At 46.1% G+C, this 15,570-nt stretch overlaps 1 protein-coding gene across 5 annotated transcripts in view; it reads right to left on the bottom strand.

Moving 5' to 3' along the window:
- KIAA0319 (KIAA0319 ortholog) overlaps positions 1–15,570 on the bottom strand; it is a 111,244-nt gene that overhangs the window by 25,040 nt on the left and 70,634 nt on the right. For all 5 annotated transcript variants that reach the window (XR_001373319.3, XM_014606646.3, XM_019490568.2 and 2 more), the window contains 4 exons: positions 14,389–14,512; positions 12,250–12,382; positions 2,664–2,812; positions 1,521–1,672 (listed from right to left, as the gene is read on the bottom strand). Coding sequence is in view for 4 of the 5 variants with exons in the window: in XM_014606646.3 (XP_014462132.1) it covers positions 1,521–1,672; positions 2,664–2,812; positions 12,250–12,382; positions 14,389–14,512 (558 nt within the window). In the remaining variant the exon portion in view is untranslated. The remainder of the gene's footprint in view (positions 1–1,520; positions 1,673–2,663; positions 2,813–12,249; positions 12,383–14,388; positions 14,513–15,570) is intronic.

Raw genomic sequence — 15,570 nt, 5'->3', positions numbered from 1 at the left:
ATTATTTCTTGTAACCCCCAGGGGCGCCTTGGTGAATAAATACTCACCTATTCCCTTCTGTGCCCCTGTGATGAACTTATAGGCGGCCACAAGGTCGCCTCTCAACCTTCTCTTGCGGAGGCTGAAAAGATCCAGTTTCTCTAGTCTCTCCTCGTAGGGCTTGGTCTGCAGGCCCTTAACCATACGAATGGCCCTTCTCTGGACCCTCTCCAGGTTATCCGCATCCCTCTTGAATTGCAGCGCCCAGAATTGAACGCAGTACTCCAACTGCGGTCTGACCAGCGCCCGATAGAGGGGAAGTATCACCTCCTTGGACCTATTCGTCATGCATCTGCTGATGCGCGATAAAGTGCCGGTGGCTTTTTTGATGGCTTCGTCACACTGCCGACTCATGTTCATCTTGGAGTCCACTAGGACTCCAAGATCCCATTCCACTTCCGTACCACCCAGCAGGTCATTCCCTCGGCTGTAGGTGTGCTGGACATTTTTCCTCCCTAGGTGCAGCACTTTGCATTTCTCCTTGTTGAACTGCATTCTGTTGTTTTCTGCCCACTTGTCCAACCTGTCCAGATCTGCTTGCAGCTGTTCCCTGCCCTCCGGCGTGTCCACATCTCCCCATAGCTTTGTGTCATCTGCAAACTTGGACAGAGTACATTTCACTCCCTCGTCCAAGTGTTCAAGGTGGACATGCTCACTTGGCTACATTTTTGTTTCTCTGTTTTTCCTTATTGTTGTTAGCTCCAATTCTTTGGTTCCTAAATAATTCTCCTCCTCTATTAATGTTTATACCCTTCAAGTACCTGCAGACTATTTCCATCGATGCCTATTATAAATAAGCTAAAATTATTTAGGGTTTTTTTGTGTGTACCCACATAAATTATTTTCTTCTGCTCCACACTTGTTTTTGCTTTCCCTCCCCTCCTCCCACCTCAGTTTTTGCAAGCACATTACCATCTTTCTGATACTGATGAGCTCAGATCCATACATGCATTCTGGTGCCAATGTTGTCATTGTCCATTTGAAGCAGATTATCACTGTGGTCTATGATGCAATGTGTGTATATCACATTGCAAGTTCATGTCAGATTTGTCTGCCATCCTTCCACAGTATTCATCAGCATCTTTGGATTTCAAGAAACTTCTTCTCTGTGGCCATCTGGGTTTCAGATTATTTTTCCCTAGATGTATAAGCTTGTATTTATCCCAGATGAACTACATTTTTACAGTTTCATGACCATATCTCCGGCCTTTCTATATAGGGTCCTTTGCATCTCAGTCCTCACTGCTGTGGTCCTCCTAACTAAATATACTCAGCAAACATGATTAAAGGGCCAGGGTAAAAAAGACATTTCTGGTACTAGACCATTGATAGAGTTAAGTAAAAGCCGATGCAACACCTATAACTAAGTTAACTCACTGAACACATGCCAGCATGGAACATTGAAGTCACCAGGGTTACATAATAGGTAAGTGAGGGCAAAATTTGACTTCAGTTAAAAAAAAGACTTCTAAAATACTTACCCCAGCTGCTGGACTCTGGCCATCACGAATCCACACATATGACATAATCCCTTGGTCATCTGTAGACTTTGAGCCATCCAAAGTAATGGAGTTATTGGGAAGCACCAGGATTTGTTTGCTTCCAGCATGTGCATGAGGAGGAGTATTGTTTTCTTTAAAAAAAAAAAAAAATCACAAAAAAGAGTAACTCGGAGGATATTATTTTATAGATTCATAGATTATAGAGTTGGAAGGGACCACAATGGATCATCGTGTCCGACTCCCTGCTTCTGGCAGGAAAGAGGACCATGATCAGATGACCCCAGCCAGGTGACTATCTAGCCTCCTCTTGAAGACCTCTAAGCTAGGTGATAGCACCACCTCTCTTGGAAGCCCATAATCTTTCAAAGCACATCAAATACAAATGACACTAGTGCAGATAAGCTCATGGGAGTGTAGCCATATTTTGACCAAACAGCTAAATCTGATTTACCAACAGTAAAACTGATTACTACCACCCTCATCTTTACAGAGGGGTGTAGGATAACTGCTCCCAGTCTACTCAGACCAAAATACAGAAATCAATGCTGCAGTTGGTTATCTGCAAACTAGGATGCGATGCACACTGGGGGGGAGGGTCGGAATTCATTCTGGTTCTACAGAATATCAGGAAAATGGCATTGTAATTCCCCAAGACTCTCTGAGATTGTGGAGAAGGAGGGACAGAAAAACATTGTTTCTTTATTTCAATATTGCACAAAAATAAGTAAATCTGTTTACTGTGAGGTTTCAGTTTGAATATGGTACACTGAGAGTCTAAATTTCCTCAGCATCCCTTTCATTCACAGCAGGGTACCACTAACATCCTGAGAGTAGAATAATATCAAAAACAATCCATGCCAAAGTTAACATAATCTTTTTCAGCGCGCACACACACACACACACACACACACACACACACACACACACACACACACACACACACACTTAATTAAAAAGAAACACCACAGTAAGTAAATAAACATAGTGGTGTAACACAAGGAAGAATACATCTTTATGAAATAGTAGTCTTATTCCAGTAGGTTTTCTTGAGTTTACTTTTGGAATGTGAACAATCAAATTAAGTAGCAAGTCACATTATACCTCAGATGTGCCTCAATTTACCTTCCTTAACAGTAACAGAGAGTGTAGCTGTGCTGCTTAATCCCTGATGATCTTTCACTGTCAGCCGGAAGTGATAGGTACCAATCTGTAGTCCAGTCACTGTCGCCACTGCTTTGTCAACGTCTTCCATTTGCAGAGTACTTGGCCCACTGAAACACCATAGCCAGAAAAAATCTTGACTATAGGCCATATTCTATCCTCAGTGTTACTCAGTTATCCTTTCTATTTGCTTGCATAAGGTACTTATAAAACATAGGATCTAAGCACTGCCTGTACAGGTATTGCACCAAGCATGAATCTGATCCACAGAATTAGTGGTTTTACAGGGAGTTAAACCAAGGAATGTGGAAGAATCCAAGGTCATACATCAAAGTCAGTAAGACAGCAGAAAGTACTATCCACTTCTCTGCTCTAACATTTCAACAGCACTTATGAACATCTATGCTATAGTCAGAAAAATGTTGTGCAATAACCTAATATGCTGAGAACCAGCAACAAAGTGCCCACTGGGCACATCTACATGTGCAAATAAGCACAACTAAACATAATTCACATTAAGCTAATGTGCATTAAGTGATTTTTGGCAGGTATCTACACATGCAGGGACTTGGGACCAAAGTTAGTGTACTTGGCACTGAAGTAAGTCCCAAGTCCCTTCAGCCCTGCCATGTGCCCCCGCGGCCACCGGCAGGAGCTCCAGCCACGTGGCTGCCAGCACTTGGCAGCCATGTTGAAACCAGACCCAGCTGCCAGCATTTCGCAGCCATCTTGGAAGCTCTGATCCTAGCCAGCCCCTTCCTTACCTAGGAACCATGAGCCAGTGCAGGGGCAGCATGCACCAGCTCCCTCCCTGCCTACCCTGCATCCCCATGCCAGAGCTGCTCCGGGCCCTGCTTACGGTACCAAGTGCCCTGCTGCTCCAACCTAGTCCCTGCCAGCAATGAACAGTGCCCTGTGCTGCTACTGGCCATGTTGCTGGCCCTGGGTCTTTGGCCACATGGTGCAGGGGAGAGCAGTGGGGCTGGGCCCAGGCAGATGGCAGCAGGTCTGGGCTGGGGAGTGGGCCAGGGGGTCTGGTGGGCAGAAGGCACCCTAGTACCTCTTCCCAGGGCCAGGCAGGGACCTGCAGTGGGCCAGTGGGCAGAACCAAGGGGCCCTCTGAGGCCATGGGCAGGGGCTGGGCAGCAGGGGACATGTATATGGCTGTCATGGTCAAGAGGGACTCCATGGCCTGGTGGTTGGCATACCCCTGCTGATGGAGCTGCTCCAGGCAATCCTGCTCCAGGGCCCCCATGTGAGCTCAATGGTCCCACTGGGCCCAGTCCCATGCCTCCATCTGGGTGACATCCTCCATCCACCAGGCCTGCTCCTGTGCCTCCACCACCACCAGCAGCCACTGGAGCAGCAGGATTCAGTCCTGGTGCACTGCTGGTGCATCCGAACTGCTCCAGCAGTGGGTGGTGGTGACCATAAAGCAGCATCTCCACTGGGGCTGGTGAGTTCTCCCCTGCATCCAGATGTTGGCCTTGCAGAGGCAAGAGACAGAAGCCTTTTGTGAGAGTTTGCAACATTTCAGAGATAAGATGCTCTGCATCACGGGCTGTGCATTGTCCAGTCTCAGATTGGGGGTCAGCTGTACACAAGTTTCCTGGAACCATGGTAAATTGGCCAGGCAGGCCTGGGCCCTGGTAGCGGTCAGCTAAGCCCTGCATCCCAGCTGAGCCCACCCTCACAGCTGGCTTGCTGTGACCAGGGAGCCAGCAAACGGAGACTGAAAATAGGGGAAGCAGTTTGCAGGCAGTTCACAGGCCAGTTCTAAGGTAGCTGTATAGACTATTATCATACAATGGTGGGAATGCATCGTACCTCACGGCTTCCCACCTCAGCCCCAGCTGGTGTTCCCTTCCCTTGCATCACTGAGGCCGCCACCCAGATGGAACCCATGTTTCAGTCCTCCACCCAGATGGAGCCCCTGGCACTGGGCTGAAGGAGCTGCCTGGCACAGCTGCCAGCAACTGGGAATGGGAGCAAGGTCACCCCCACCTGTGGTGTATGCTTCTTAATGAAGTGCCTGGAGTCCCAGGTGACTGAGCTCCAGGCCCAGGTAGGCAGACTTCATGCCATCAGGGCCCACAAGCAGGAGATTGATGACTACTACAGTCAGGCTCTTCTCCTGAAGAATGAAGGAGAAGATAGAGGAGAAGGTGGCCAACAAGAAGGCTGGCCAAAAAGACCCATCCAGAGCTACCTGGAAGATGGTTGTCTCAGGCTCCAGGACATGTAGAGCTAGAGCTGCCCCTCCCCTGGCATTGTGCAACAGGTATGCTCCCCTCATCATGCATGAGGAGGCGCCGATGGAGGCACTGGAGGAGGTGGGTAGTTAGTGAACTGCCACCCTCAAGAGGAGACAGAGAGTGGTGGTGGTGGGTAACTCCCTCCTGCAGGGCACCAAGCAAACATCTGCCATCTAGACCCCCTAGCCTGTGAGGTCTGCTGCCTCCATGGGGCCATTGTGGAAAGGATCTCTGGGCTCATCGGCCCTCCGACTACTACCCCATGCTCCTCATCCACGTGGGCACAAATGATACAGCCAGGAGTAATCCAGATCAGGTCATGAGTGACTATATGGCTCTGGGGGCTGGGCTCAAAGGGTTGGAGGCACAGGTAGTCTTTTCTTCTGTGCTCCCAGTTTCAGGCCACAGACCTAGGAGGGAAGAATGCGTCGAAAAAGTGAACTGACAATTGGTGGTGGTGCTACCGAGAGGGCTTCAGTTTCTTTGATCACAGTGCACACTTCAGGGAGAGAGGACTCCTGGGAAGAGACAGCATCCACCTCACATGGAGGGATAAGTCCTTGTTCTCAGCCAGGATGGTCAATCTTCTAGGTAGGGCTTTAAACTAAGATCACCAAGGGACAGGGAAACACTGACTGCAGCATGCCCACGGACCAGCACACAAGAAAGCTCCAAAGTTGGGGACACTAGGAGAGCCACACTTGCAAGAGCTTAGGGAATAGTTCTACCTCAGTGTGACAAGAAATCAAGGGTCTCAATTGGAGGATTTCGGTGCCTGTACACTAATGCCAGGAGCATGGGGAACAAGCAGGAGGAGCTAGCCCACCTACTCTTCAGTGGGCATTGTGATCTAGTAGGGATTACATGGTGGGACTCCTCACATGATCAGAACACAGCCATAAAGGACTACTCCCTGCATAGAAGGGACCGAGTAGGGAAGAAAGGTGGAGGTGTAGCTCTCTATGTGAAGGAGCAGTACACTTCGTTGGAGGCCAACATCACCTCCAAAGAAAAGTGGCTCAAAACCCTCTGGGTCAAACTACTGGGGGCTGCGGTGAGAGAGACCTAACTGTAGGTGTATATTACACACCACCAAACCAGGGGGAGAATCTTGATCTGGAGTTCTCTCAAGAACTGTCAAAGGCCGTGTGCACACAGGACATGGTCGTCATTGGTAACTTCAGTTATCCATACATCTCTTGGAAGGAACACTCGGTTAAGTCAGATCAGTCGCATTGCTTCCTGTATTGAAGAGCTCTACCTGACTCAGGAAGTGCACAGGCCAACCAGAGGTAATGCTTTCCTAGACTTGGTCTTGACCAAAAGAGACAAGTTGGTGAACAACTTCAATGTAGAGGGTAGCCTGTGTGACAGCAACCATGAAACTATCACATTCACTGTCCATCACAAGGCAGGCAAATCAGCTAGCAGGATTGAAGTTTTGGACTTCAAAAAAGCAAATTTCAACAGGCTCAGAGTAACAGTAGGGGAAGCACTGTGGGACCAGGGACTGAAGGCAAAAGGAGTGCATGAAGAGTGATCGTTCCTCAAGGACACAAGCCTCGAAGCACAAAAGAAGTACATTTCCATGAAGAGGAAAGGTAGCAGAAGGGCTGGTGAGCCCTCTTAGCTTACTAGGGAAATCATGGTCATCTTGAAAAAGAAGAAAGAGGCATACAAACAATGGAAGCTTGGGACAGTCCCCAAGGAGGACTATACAGCCAGATTAGAAAGGCTAAGGTGGTGACTGAATTTAAAATAGTGACAGAAATCAAGGACAATAAGAAGTCCTTCTTTAGGTATGTAGGGAACAGGAGGAAAACAAATGGAAGCGTGGAGCCATTGCTTAACAACTCAGGACAGCTGGTTACCAACATTCAGGAGAAAACTCAACTCATGAATGACTACTTTGCTTCAGTATTTCACCAGACTAAGCGGAAAATCATACTAGATAAGGTTCAGAATGGGCTTGGTGGAAATGACCAGCCTTCCTTTTGTTGACATTGAGCTGATACATGATCAGTTAGAAAAGTTAGACATTTATAAGTCAGCAGGACCAGATAACTAAGACGCAGGAGTAGAGGTGGATGTCATTTTCTTGGATTTTAGCAAGGCCTTCGATACAGTATCTCATCCCATTCTCATAAATAAATTAAGAGGCTGTGATGTAGATGTTTATACGGTGCAGTGGGTGGCAAATTGGCTTAGCGGTCACACCCAGAGAGCAGTAGTAGATGGGTCGGTATCGACCTGGAAGGATGTAGGTAGTGGCATCCTGCAGGGTTTGGTCCTTGGACCTGTACTCTTCAATATCTTCATCAGTGACTTGGATGTGGGTGTGAAGTGTACTCCATCCAAGTTTGTGGATGATACTAAATTGTGGGGTGAAGTGCACACTCCAGAGGGTAGGAAATGATTGCAGGCAGACCTGGACAAGTTAGAAAAGTGGGCAGTACACAAGAGGATGCAGTACAACAAGAACAAATGCAGAGTGCTGCACATAGGGTGCAAAAATATCCAGCACACCTACTGGCTGGGAAGTGACCCTCTCAGCAGCACAGAAGCGGAAAGGGATCTCAGAGTCATAGCGGACTCCAAGATGAACATGAGTCATCAGTGTGACAAAATCATTAGCAAAGCACTTCATCATGCATCAGCAGATGCATGGCAAATAGGACCAAGGAAGTGATACTTCCCCTCTGTGCGGCATTAGTCAGACCACAGTTGGAGTACAGAGTCCAGTTTTGGGTGCCATACTTCAAGAAGGATGTTGATAGAGTCAAGAAGGTCCAAAGGAGAGCCATTCATATGGTCAGGGGCTTACAGGACAAGCCCTATGAGGAGAGATGGAGGGACCTTGTCCTCTTCAGCCTCCACAAGAGAAGGCTGAGAGATGATCTTGTGGCTGCCTACAAATTCATTAGGGGTTGCAGCAGGGGGAGGCTGAAGCAGCTTCTGCCACTGCACGCTGCTTGTCTGAGGCAGCGCACTGGCACCATCCCGCGCCTCCCTGCCCCAGCTGGGCGAGCAGCAGGAGGGTATAGCCCCTGCAAGGGAGCAAGGGATCAGAGATGCTCCATTCACCAGGGCTCCTCTTAGGGTAACAAGAAACAATGGTCACAAACAGACAGAGAGCAGATTTAGGTTAGATATCAAGAAAAACTTCACAGTAAGGGTGGCCAAAATTTGGAATGGGCTTCCAAGGGAGGTGGTGCTCTCCCCTACCTTGGGGGTCTTTAAGAGAAGGCTGGATAGGCATCTGGCTGGGGTCATCTGACCCCAGCACTCTTTTCTGCCTAGGCAGGGAGTTGACCTTGATGATCTGTTGAGGTCCCTTCCGACCCTAGTATCTATGAAAACTTAATTCGAGAGTGCTGAAGGAGCTGGCTGAAGTCATCATGGAACCTCTGGCGAAACTCTTCCAAAACTCATGGCACCTGGGGGAAGTCCCTGAAGACTGGAAGAGACCAATGTTGTGCCGATCTTCAAGAAGGGGAGGAAGGAAGACCCAGGCAACTATAGGCCAATTAGCCTAACTTCTATCCCAGGGAAAAGCCTGGAAAAATTCATCAAGGAGTCTATGTGCAATACGCTTGTAGAAGGTTGGATTGTGAATGACAGCCAGCATGACTTTGTTGCGGGCAGGTCTCATCTTACCAATCTCATCTCCTTCTATGACCAGGTAACTCGCCACCTGGATAAGAGAGAGGAAGTTGACACTGTATACCTAGACTTCTAAAAGGCCTTTGATCTGGTACCCCATGATATCCTCATGGGAAAAATGGAGGATTGTGGGCTTAACTTCTCAACAGTTAGGTGGGTAGGAAGCTGGCTGTGGGGTAGACCCAGAGAGTTCTAATGAATGGATCTGTTTTGTCCTGGCAAGAAGTAGCCTATGATGTCCCTCAGGGGTCCGTGGTTGGTCTGGTGCTTTTCAACATCTTTATCAATGATTTGGATGTGGGGGTGAAGAGCTCACCGGCCAAATTCATGGACAACACCAAGTTATGGGGGAGTGTGGTCACGCTTGAGGATACCCTGCAGATACAGGCAGACCTAGACACACTGGCAAGTTGGGTGGATCAGAACCAGATGAAGTTCAACATTATAAAGTGCTCCATCTGGGGGTCAACAATCCAAGGAAAGCCATACAAAGAAAGGCTGAGGGACTTGGGTCTCTTCAGCCTAAAAAAGAGAAGACTGAGAGGGGACTTTTTAGCAGCCTACCACTATATATCAGGGGAATACATCAAGGGCTCAGCAAACAACCGTTCACCAGGGCACCCTTGGGGAAAACCAGGAGTAATGGCCACAAACTCCTGGAAGACCGTTTCAGGCTTAACACTAGGAAAATTTTCTTCACAGTTACTGTCTGGACTGTGGAATAAACTCCCTCCAGAGGTGGTGCAATCACCTACCCTGGAAAACTTCAAGAGGAGACTGGATGGTCACCTCACTGGGGTCACCTCAGGGTCTGGGGCTGCTCCAAGGGTAAGGCAGCTACTGGGCAGGGCTCCCCAAGCTGCTAGTGAATGCAGCAGCCATGGAGAAGGATGGGGCAGGGTGCTAAAGGCTCAAGATCCCCTCCTCTGGTGACGTGTCACCAGAGGCATCAGGGAGAGGCAAGGGCTCAGCCAGGCTGCCCATGCTGGTGGCACTCACAGGGTGAGGCCTGTCTTCTGGGGCACCCAAATGTGGGTCAACTGCTGCATAAAGGGCACCACCTTTTGGGCATGACTGGACTGATGATTGAAGTTGACCATGGCCATCCACTGTGCCTGCAAGACCTTGACCTTTATGCAGCACTGCCACACCGACCGAGTGCCCTTGCTCCCGCATCCCACCAAACAGGGCCTCAACTGTAGGCATTCAAGTGCCTGCCCCATGCGCACTGCCTCTGCACATGAGCATAGCCCCAGAGCACCACAGGGTCATCCACCTCCTCCCGGGTCCAGTTGGGAGCCCTGACAGTTGGCACAGGTGTGCACATGCAGGCAGGGCTGGGGTGACATAGTTGTACAGCTCCACTTCTCTGGACCCGTGTGGCTGTCCCTGTGTAGCTGGCCCTGGACAGCTGCCAGCAGTGCTTAGCACAGGGCCACAGCCAGGGACTGGGAGCTGCATGGCAGAGGCACTTTACCACAGGACCTGCAAGCACAGGAAACAGATGGGGTGAGCAGCAGCCGGGAGCAGATGCTGGTCCTGCTGCCAGAGACAGCCAGGCAGCAGCCCTGGGGACATCTCAGGGCTGGGCAAGGGGTGCAGCAAGCTGCAGCCCTTTGCAACATTCCCCTGTAGCCAAGCAGCAGCTCTGGAGTGGGACAGACCAGGCAGAGGCAGCCTGTGGCCTGTCCAGGGGGGCACATGGGTCCTGCTGGGCTCCTGCACAGAACAGCAGTCTTGTGCAGGCTTCAGCTGTGTGTGCCCCAGGGTACAAAATGGCCACAGGACTTTATAGCCTGCAGCTAGGGGCTGCTAGAGAGAAGCCCAGCCCTGGGGGAGGGAAGAGAGATGACCAACCAGGAGCCCTGGGACTGGGCTCAGGCCAGCTCCCTAGTGGCTGGGCAGACCTGGCACTACACATGTGTCAATGCGCTTTAACTAATTGCATCTAAATTTGCACCTGCATTTTTAGGTGTCATATTTAAATGTGATTAACCCAAATTCAACATTTTTTAATGCGCATTATGAGCATGCATGTGTAGACATGCGCACAATGCACATTAAATTTGGCTAATGCACGTTAACGTGTCTCATGTTAGACGTGCCCACTAAGTCATAAGAGTGAAAGCTGCAAGGGTTAGTATCTGGTCCTTTTTATTAAGAAACTACTTGTTTTGTATGTATAAAAAACAATGACATGATTGGATTATTCAGTCAGGTTTATTCACTGAGACGTCTAGTTCTAGAAGCTCACAGGGAAGCTGTATATTACCATATTTATCTGAATCAAAGATGACTTCAAACTTAAGATGACCCCCCCAATAATTAGATTCTAGACATATAAAATTATAAATTTGTTATGATTGTCCGTGTCTAGAATCTAATTATTTGGGGATCATCTTAAATTTGTCGCTTCCATTACTGTGGTGGGGAAAGTAGCAGCAGAGCAGCAGGCAATAGGGAGGTGAGTTGCTGGGAGTGGAGAAGGTCAGTTTTCTGATCTCCACCCCTTGCCCTACCTGCTTCTCCTAGCCTATGCCTGTCTCCGCCACCTCACCACCTGCCCCCATCACTTGCACCCCCACCTGCCCACACTTTCCACTGCTGTCCTCAGCTGATCTGGGCAAAGGAAAGCCCCAGAAATTCTCCTGACCTGCCCCTGCCCAATGCTGCGGGGGGCAGATGTACAGGAACCCAGCTTTACTGGGGACAGTGGTGGAAGTGAGCACTTCCCTCCTTCCAGCATTTTCTCCCAAACAGCAGGGGAAACTGGGAATTGGGGGAAGCCAGGAAGAGAGAAGGCACTGAAAGAAGGAACCTGTGTGTTACTGCCCCTAGCCAACTTGGGATTCCTACAAAGCTTCTAGCTGCAGCACATGACAGGAAGAAGCCAGGAGCAGTTCTGTGGCTTCCCTAAACCAGAGAGACTTGCTCCCCACAGCTTCTTGCTGGAGTTGTCCCATATTTGATTCTAAGACAAAGCTGTGCTTTCCCTGTGTTGAATTGGGGGGGAACATATCTTGGAATTTAGGAGATACACTAGCTGTGTTAGCTTTTCAATGGGAGACTTGGGAGTTTTTGCCATTTTCTTACAATCCTTCCTTATAGTAATTTGTTTTTACATGACTCATTACAAGATGTGGGCTGAAATCTCACAGGCTTTCAAAAGCTGAATCTAAAAATTCCTATGGACCACAACAGACCCACTGAAAATCAGGCTTAATAGAAGGGCTCATGGATACAACAGTACAGTATGGCATCCAGGAAATCCAACACTTTCATTCTCAAATTTCACTTGGATGGGAAAGGGAAACTTACTATCAGAACCATGTGGCCATGTACAAAAAACAATGTTCTACAGGTGCATGAAATTACTCAGATTTGTAATTATTCAGAAGGGCCTCCAGTCACCATTGTGGGTGGATTCACTTGCTTTATTTAAATACTTTTCATACCCCATCACTCTGTTTGCATCACAGTCATAAATGATGTCCATGCCATTCTCCACCAGAGGCGCAGGAATGCTAAAATGATTCTCATTCTTGCATTTTCCTTACATTTAAAGCTGCAAGAATAAAAAACAAGCAATTGTTCTAATCCCATTTTCACTGACTGCCTTCTCCACATACCTAATATTTTCCCAGTGATAGAAGATAATGCCTTGGTCATCACTGCTTTTGCTTCCATCCAATGTAGTGCCTTCTACCGGAAATGTCAATTCCTTATCTGGACCAACTACAGCTATTGGAGGACTATTATTTTCTGCAAAAACAACATTTAATACATTGTATTTTTTTCTTAAGCAATCAGTAGTGCGGATTATCAGTCACTGGGACATTTTTTAATGAAAAACAGAATTTTTAATGAAAACATCATTTAATTACCAGCTGCTCATAGTTCTTCAAATAATGCTGAAAGCATGAATCACCAAGCAGAATTTGGGGCATCAGGATGGGAATAGGTACTTCTGCAGAAACAGGCGTGCAAGTCAGGTTCTCTTGCACTAATATGGATGGATACATAGAGTGGGGTGTAGAGCAGTGATTCTGGGGTGCTGCAAGATCCTTTTAAGGCTGTCACACAATGCTACAGAATATTAGCACCTACATTTGATTCACAAGATAAACCCAGGAAGCCTGTCCCCACAAGCATGAGTGTGTGGTTTGCGGTGCCTCAAAGCTGTTTGAGGTGCCACAAACTACATGTGGCACATGTCCACCCTTGTGCCGCACTGCTAACTTGCAGCATGGTAGTTTTTTGTTGTTGTTTTTTTTAAACAAACACTGGAGATCCCAGTGTCAAAAAAAAAACCAACCCAAAAAACAAAATAAAACACGCTGCTAAAAAAAAAAGTGGCATAGCACACATAGCAGCAGCATGAGTCACCAGAAACCAGAACCTGGATGTACCCAGAGATTTCAAATAAGGATCTAGTGTGTCAAAAACCATTCTGTTCTGTCATGGTCTTTCTTGAGTTCTTTGCAACAGAAAAATTGCTCTATTATTTTTCCATAGTCAAGAAATGTGTAAAAATTAAGAGCTGGCATATTATGAGAGGTGCCTTTAGTCTAAATCAGGTGAGAATCACTGATGCAGGGGTATCTGCCTCACATAAGTTTATTTTTCACCATTGCGTTTCATGGCACAGTCACACTTCCAGAGCTTTTGCAGCACACAGATTGGTCATTTAAAACAGTTCTGCCACACAAATGTTGAGTTTGTTTGGTTTTTTGTTTTGTTTTTTCTAATTTCAGTGTATTCCATTGACTTCCACCAGGCTGAATGTGGCCTTTTGTCTTAAAGGAGGAACCTTGACTCAGATCCTTAACTAGTGTCAACTGGTATGCCAATTTAAATACAGCTAAAGATTTAGTAAGGCAATGTCTTCTCTATTAATCTACTTTCTCTATCCTTGTTCTGACAGCAAGGTCAAGGTCATCATGTAACCATTTTCCAGAACACTTATTTGCCCTTGGACCAGATTTAATCAGCATAATGTTTATAATACCACAATCTCACCACCTTCAGACATAGAGACTGGCTGTGTTTGTCATTTGTGTTCTTTATTTCTATACTACACATCCAGAATTAAGCTTCATTGCACAAAGCAAAGCATGGCATAGGACCACGCACTCAGAGCCAAAGGAAAGAAAGCTTACCCTATTTACCTTGCTGGACACAGCACTACCAGTATTAATAGAAGTTTTTTTCATATGGACAGAGCACAATGCTACCAAGAGAATCAAAAAAACAGAAAAGACACTATGCAAAGACAATCAGCCTGAAAATCTGAGGAGATCTGGTGCCCTTTCATCTTCAGAAAGTTTGAAAAGCAAAGGTCTTTGAAAACTAATAATGCAATTTATTTATCTATTTGGCAAGCTTAGGCTGTGGTCCTAGGGTACAAATTACTAAAGAATCCTGGAAGATGAATGAATGGCAGAGCAAGAAGAAATTGAAATTAATTAAGTCCCAATTTATGTGCTAGATTATATCAATATGCAGGCCATGCAGGACATTCAGCACAATACAGCTTATAATGTAAATTACAATAGATCTTCACAAAAGCCGGTTAGTAGAAGCATTCACCACATAGATCTGTGTTTCATTTTGTAATTCACCTTTAAAGAAAAAGCCCTTGTTATGGCAACTGCTGGGTGCTCTGCCTGCCAACCAGAGGATTCAAGGGCAAGACATTCAAGACCTGCTGTAATTATCCTAATTTCAGTTTATCACTGAGGAAGTCAGACCTTTTATAGGCTACTTACCAGGCTGTACAATCACTGTGACCTCAGCAGTGGACTGTTGTTTAACTGAGTCTGTAACTGTCAGCTGAAATGTATAATCTCCTTCCTGCATTGCAGATAACTGGAGGAATGGAGTTCGCACTCCCTACATAGTAAGGAGGGGGGAAGAAGAGTAAGAAAGAGAATGCTAGGAGATAAAGCTAGGTTACAAATGCATACAAGATGGGCTGAATACCACAACTTGGCAGAGTAAGCAATTTACAATTTAAATTTCACAGATACTGTCTGAGCAAATGGCTCATGTTGGTTTAAAGGAAAAGAATACATTTAAAACCCAACGCCCAGGCAAATTTAGCATACAGCTCTCTACCTCTATTTCACCTGCAATCAGTAAACCTTCATTTCTTATTTTGGTATAACTGCTGCATTATGTTGAATAACAATGACCCATAATGTCTTGTGAAGCAAGAAATGTTTACATTCATAACAGATTAAATTATGATCCGCTTTACTAAAACTTGTTCCACTTCCTTGCAGATGAGCCTGATAAACACTGAAAGGTTATTTAAATGTTATACTCATGTGTAAAAAGAACAATTTTTATCAATTAAAATGTCATTAAATGCAAAGATAGACCAGACTGTACTTGCTTCTCACAAATGTGTATGGGATTTATGTTCTTATATAAGAACAACAACAGTCTACTGTTAATTATGCATTATCTCCTACTGTAAATCTCAAAAAAGAAAAATTTTAAAATATACATAAAGACCAAAATCCTGGTCCTACTCATGTTCATAGATGGTTTGTCATTGACTGCAGAGGTATCATGATTTAGTCCTAGAAGAAAATGTTCTTCAAATGTTCTACTAAAGCTCATTCCACACATTTATAGTGGATTTAAATATTAAATATAAATGTGTAAGAGGGCTCATTATTGCTTATTTATGGGTCATTATGTTAACAAGTTGTCATTTGTGGCATCATAATACCTATTGATTGTGTTACACCATAATTTCCTTCAATGTCTTTAAATAAATGTTAATGAAAACTATAAATATAAATTATGTTATTAATTATTCATCAGAGCTAACTTTTAATTCAAACAACTGCCATTGGTCAAAGCTGCAGTCCTGATATCCTCAGCTTTATAGCAATGAAAATTATTCCCCATTCTCAAAAATAATATGTAAAATGCCTTCA

Source organism: Alligator mississippiensis, chromosome 3, assembly GCF_030867095.1.
Source record: "Alligator mississippiensis isolate rAllMis1 chromosome 3, rAllMis1, whole genome shotgun sequence".
Lineage (NCBI taxonomy): Eukaryota > Metazoa > Chordata > Crocodylia > Alligatoridae > Alligator > Alligator mississippiensis.
The sequence above is the reverse complement of the archived record's forward strand: the minus strand, read 5'-3'. Positions and strand labels throughout refer to the sequence as shown.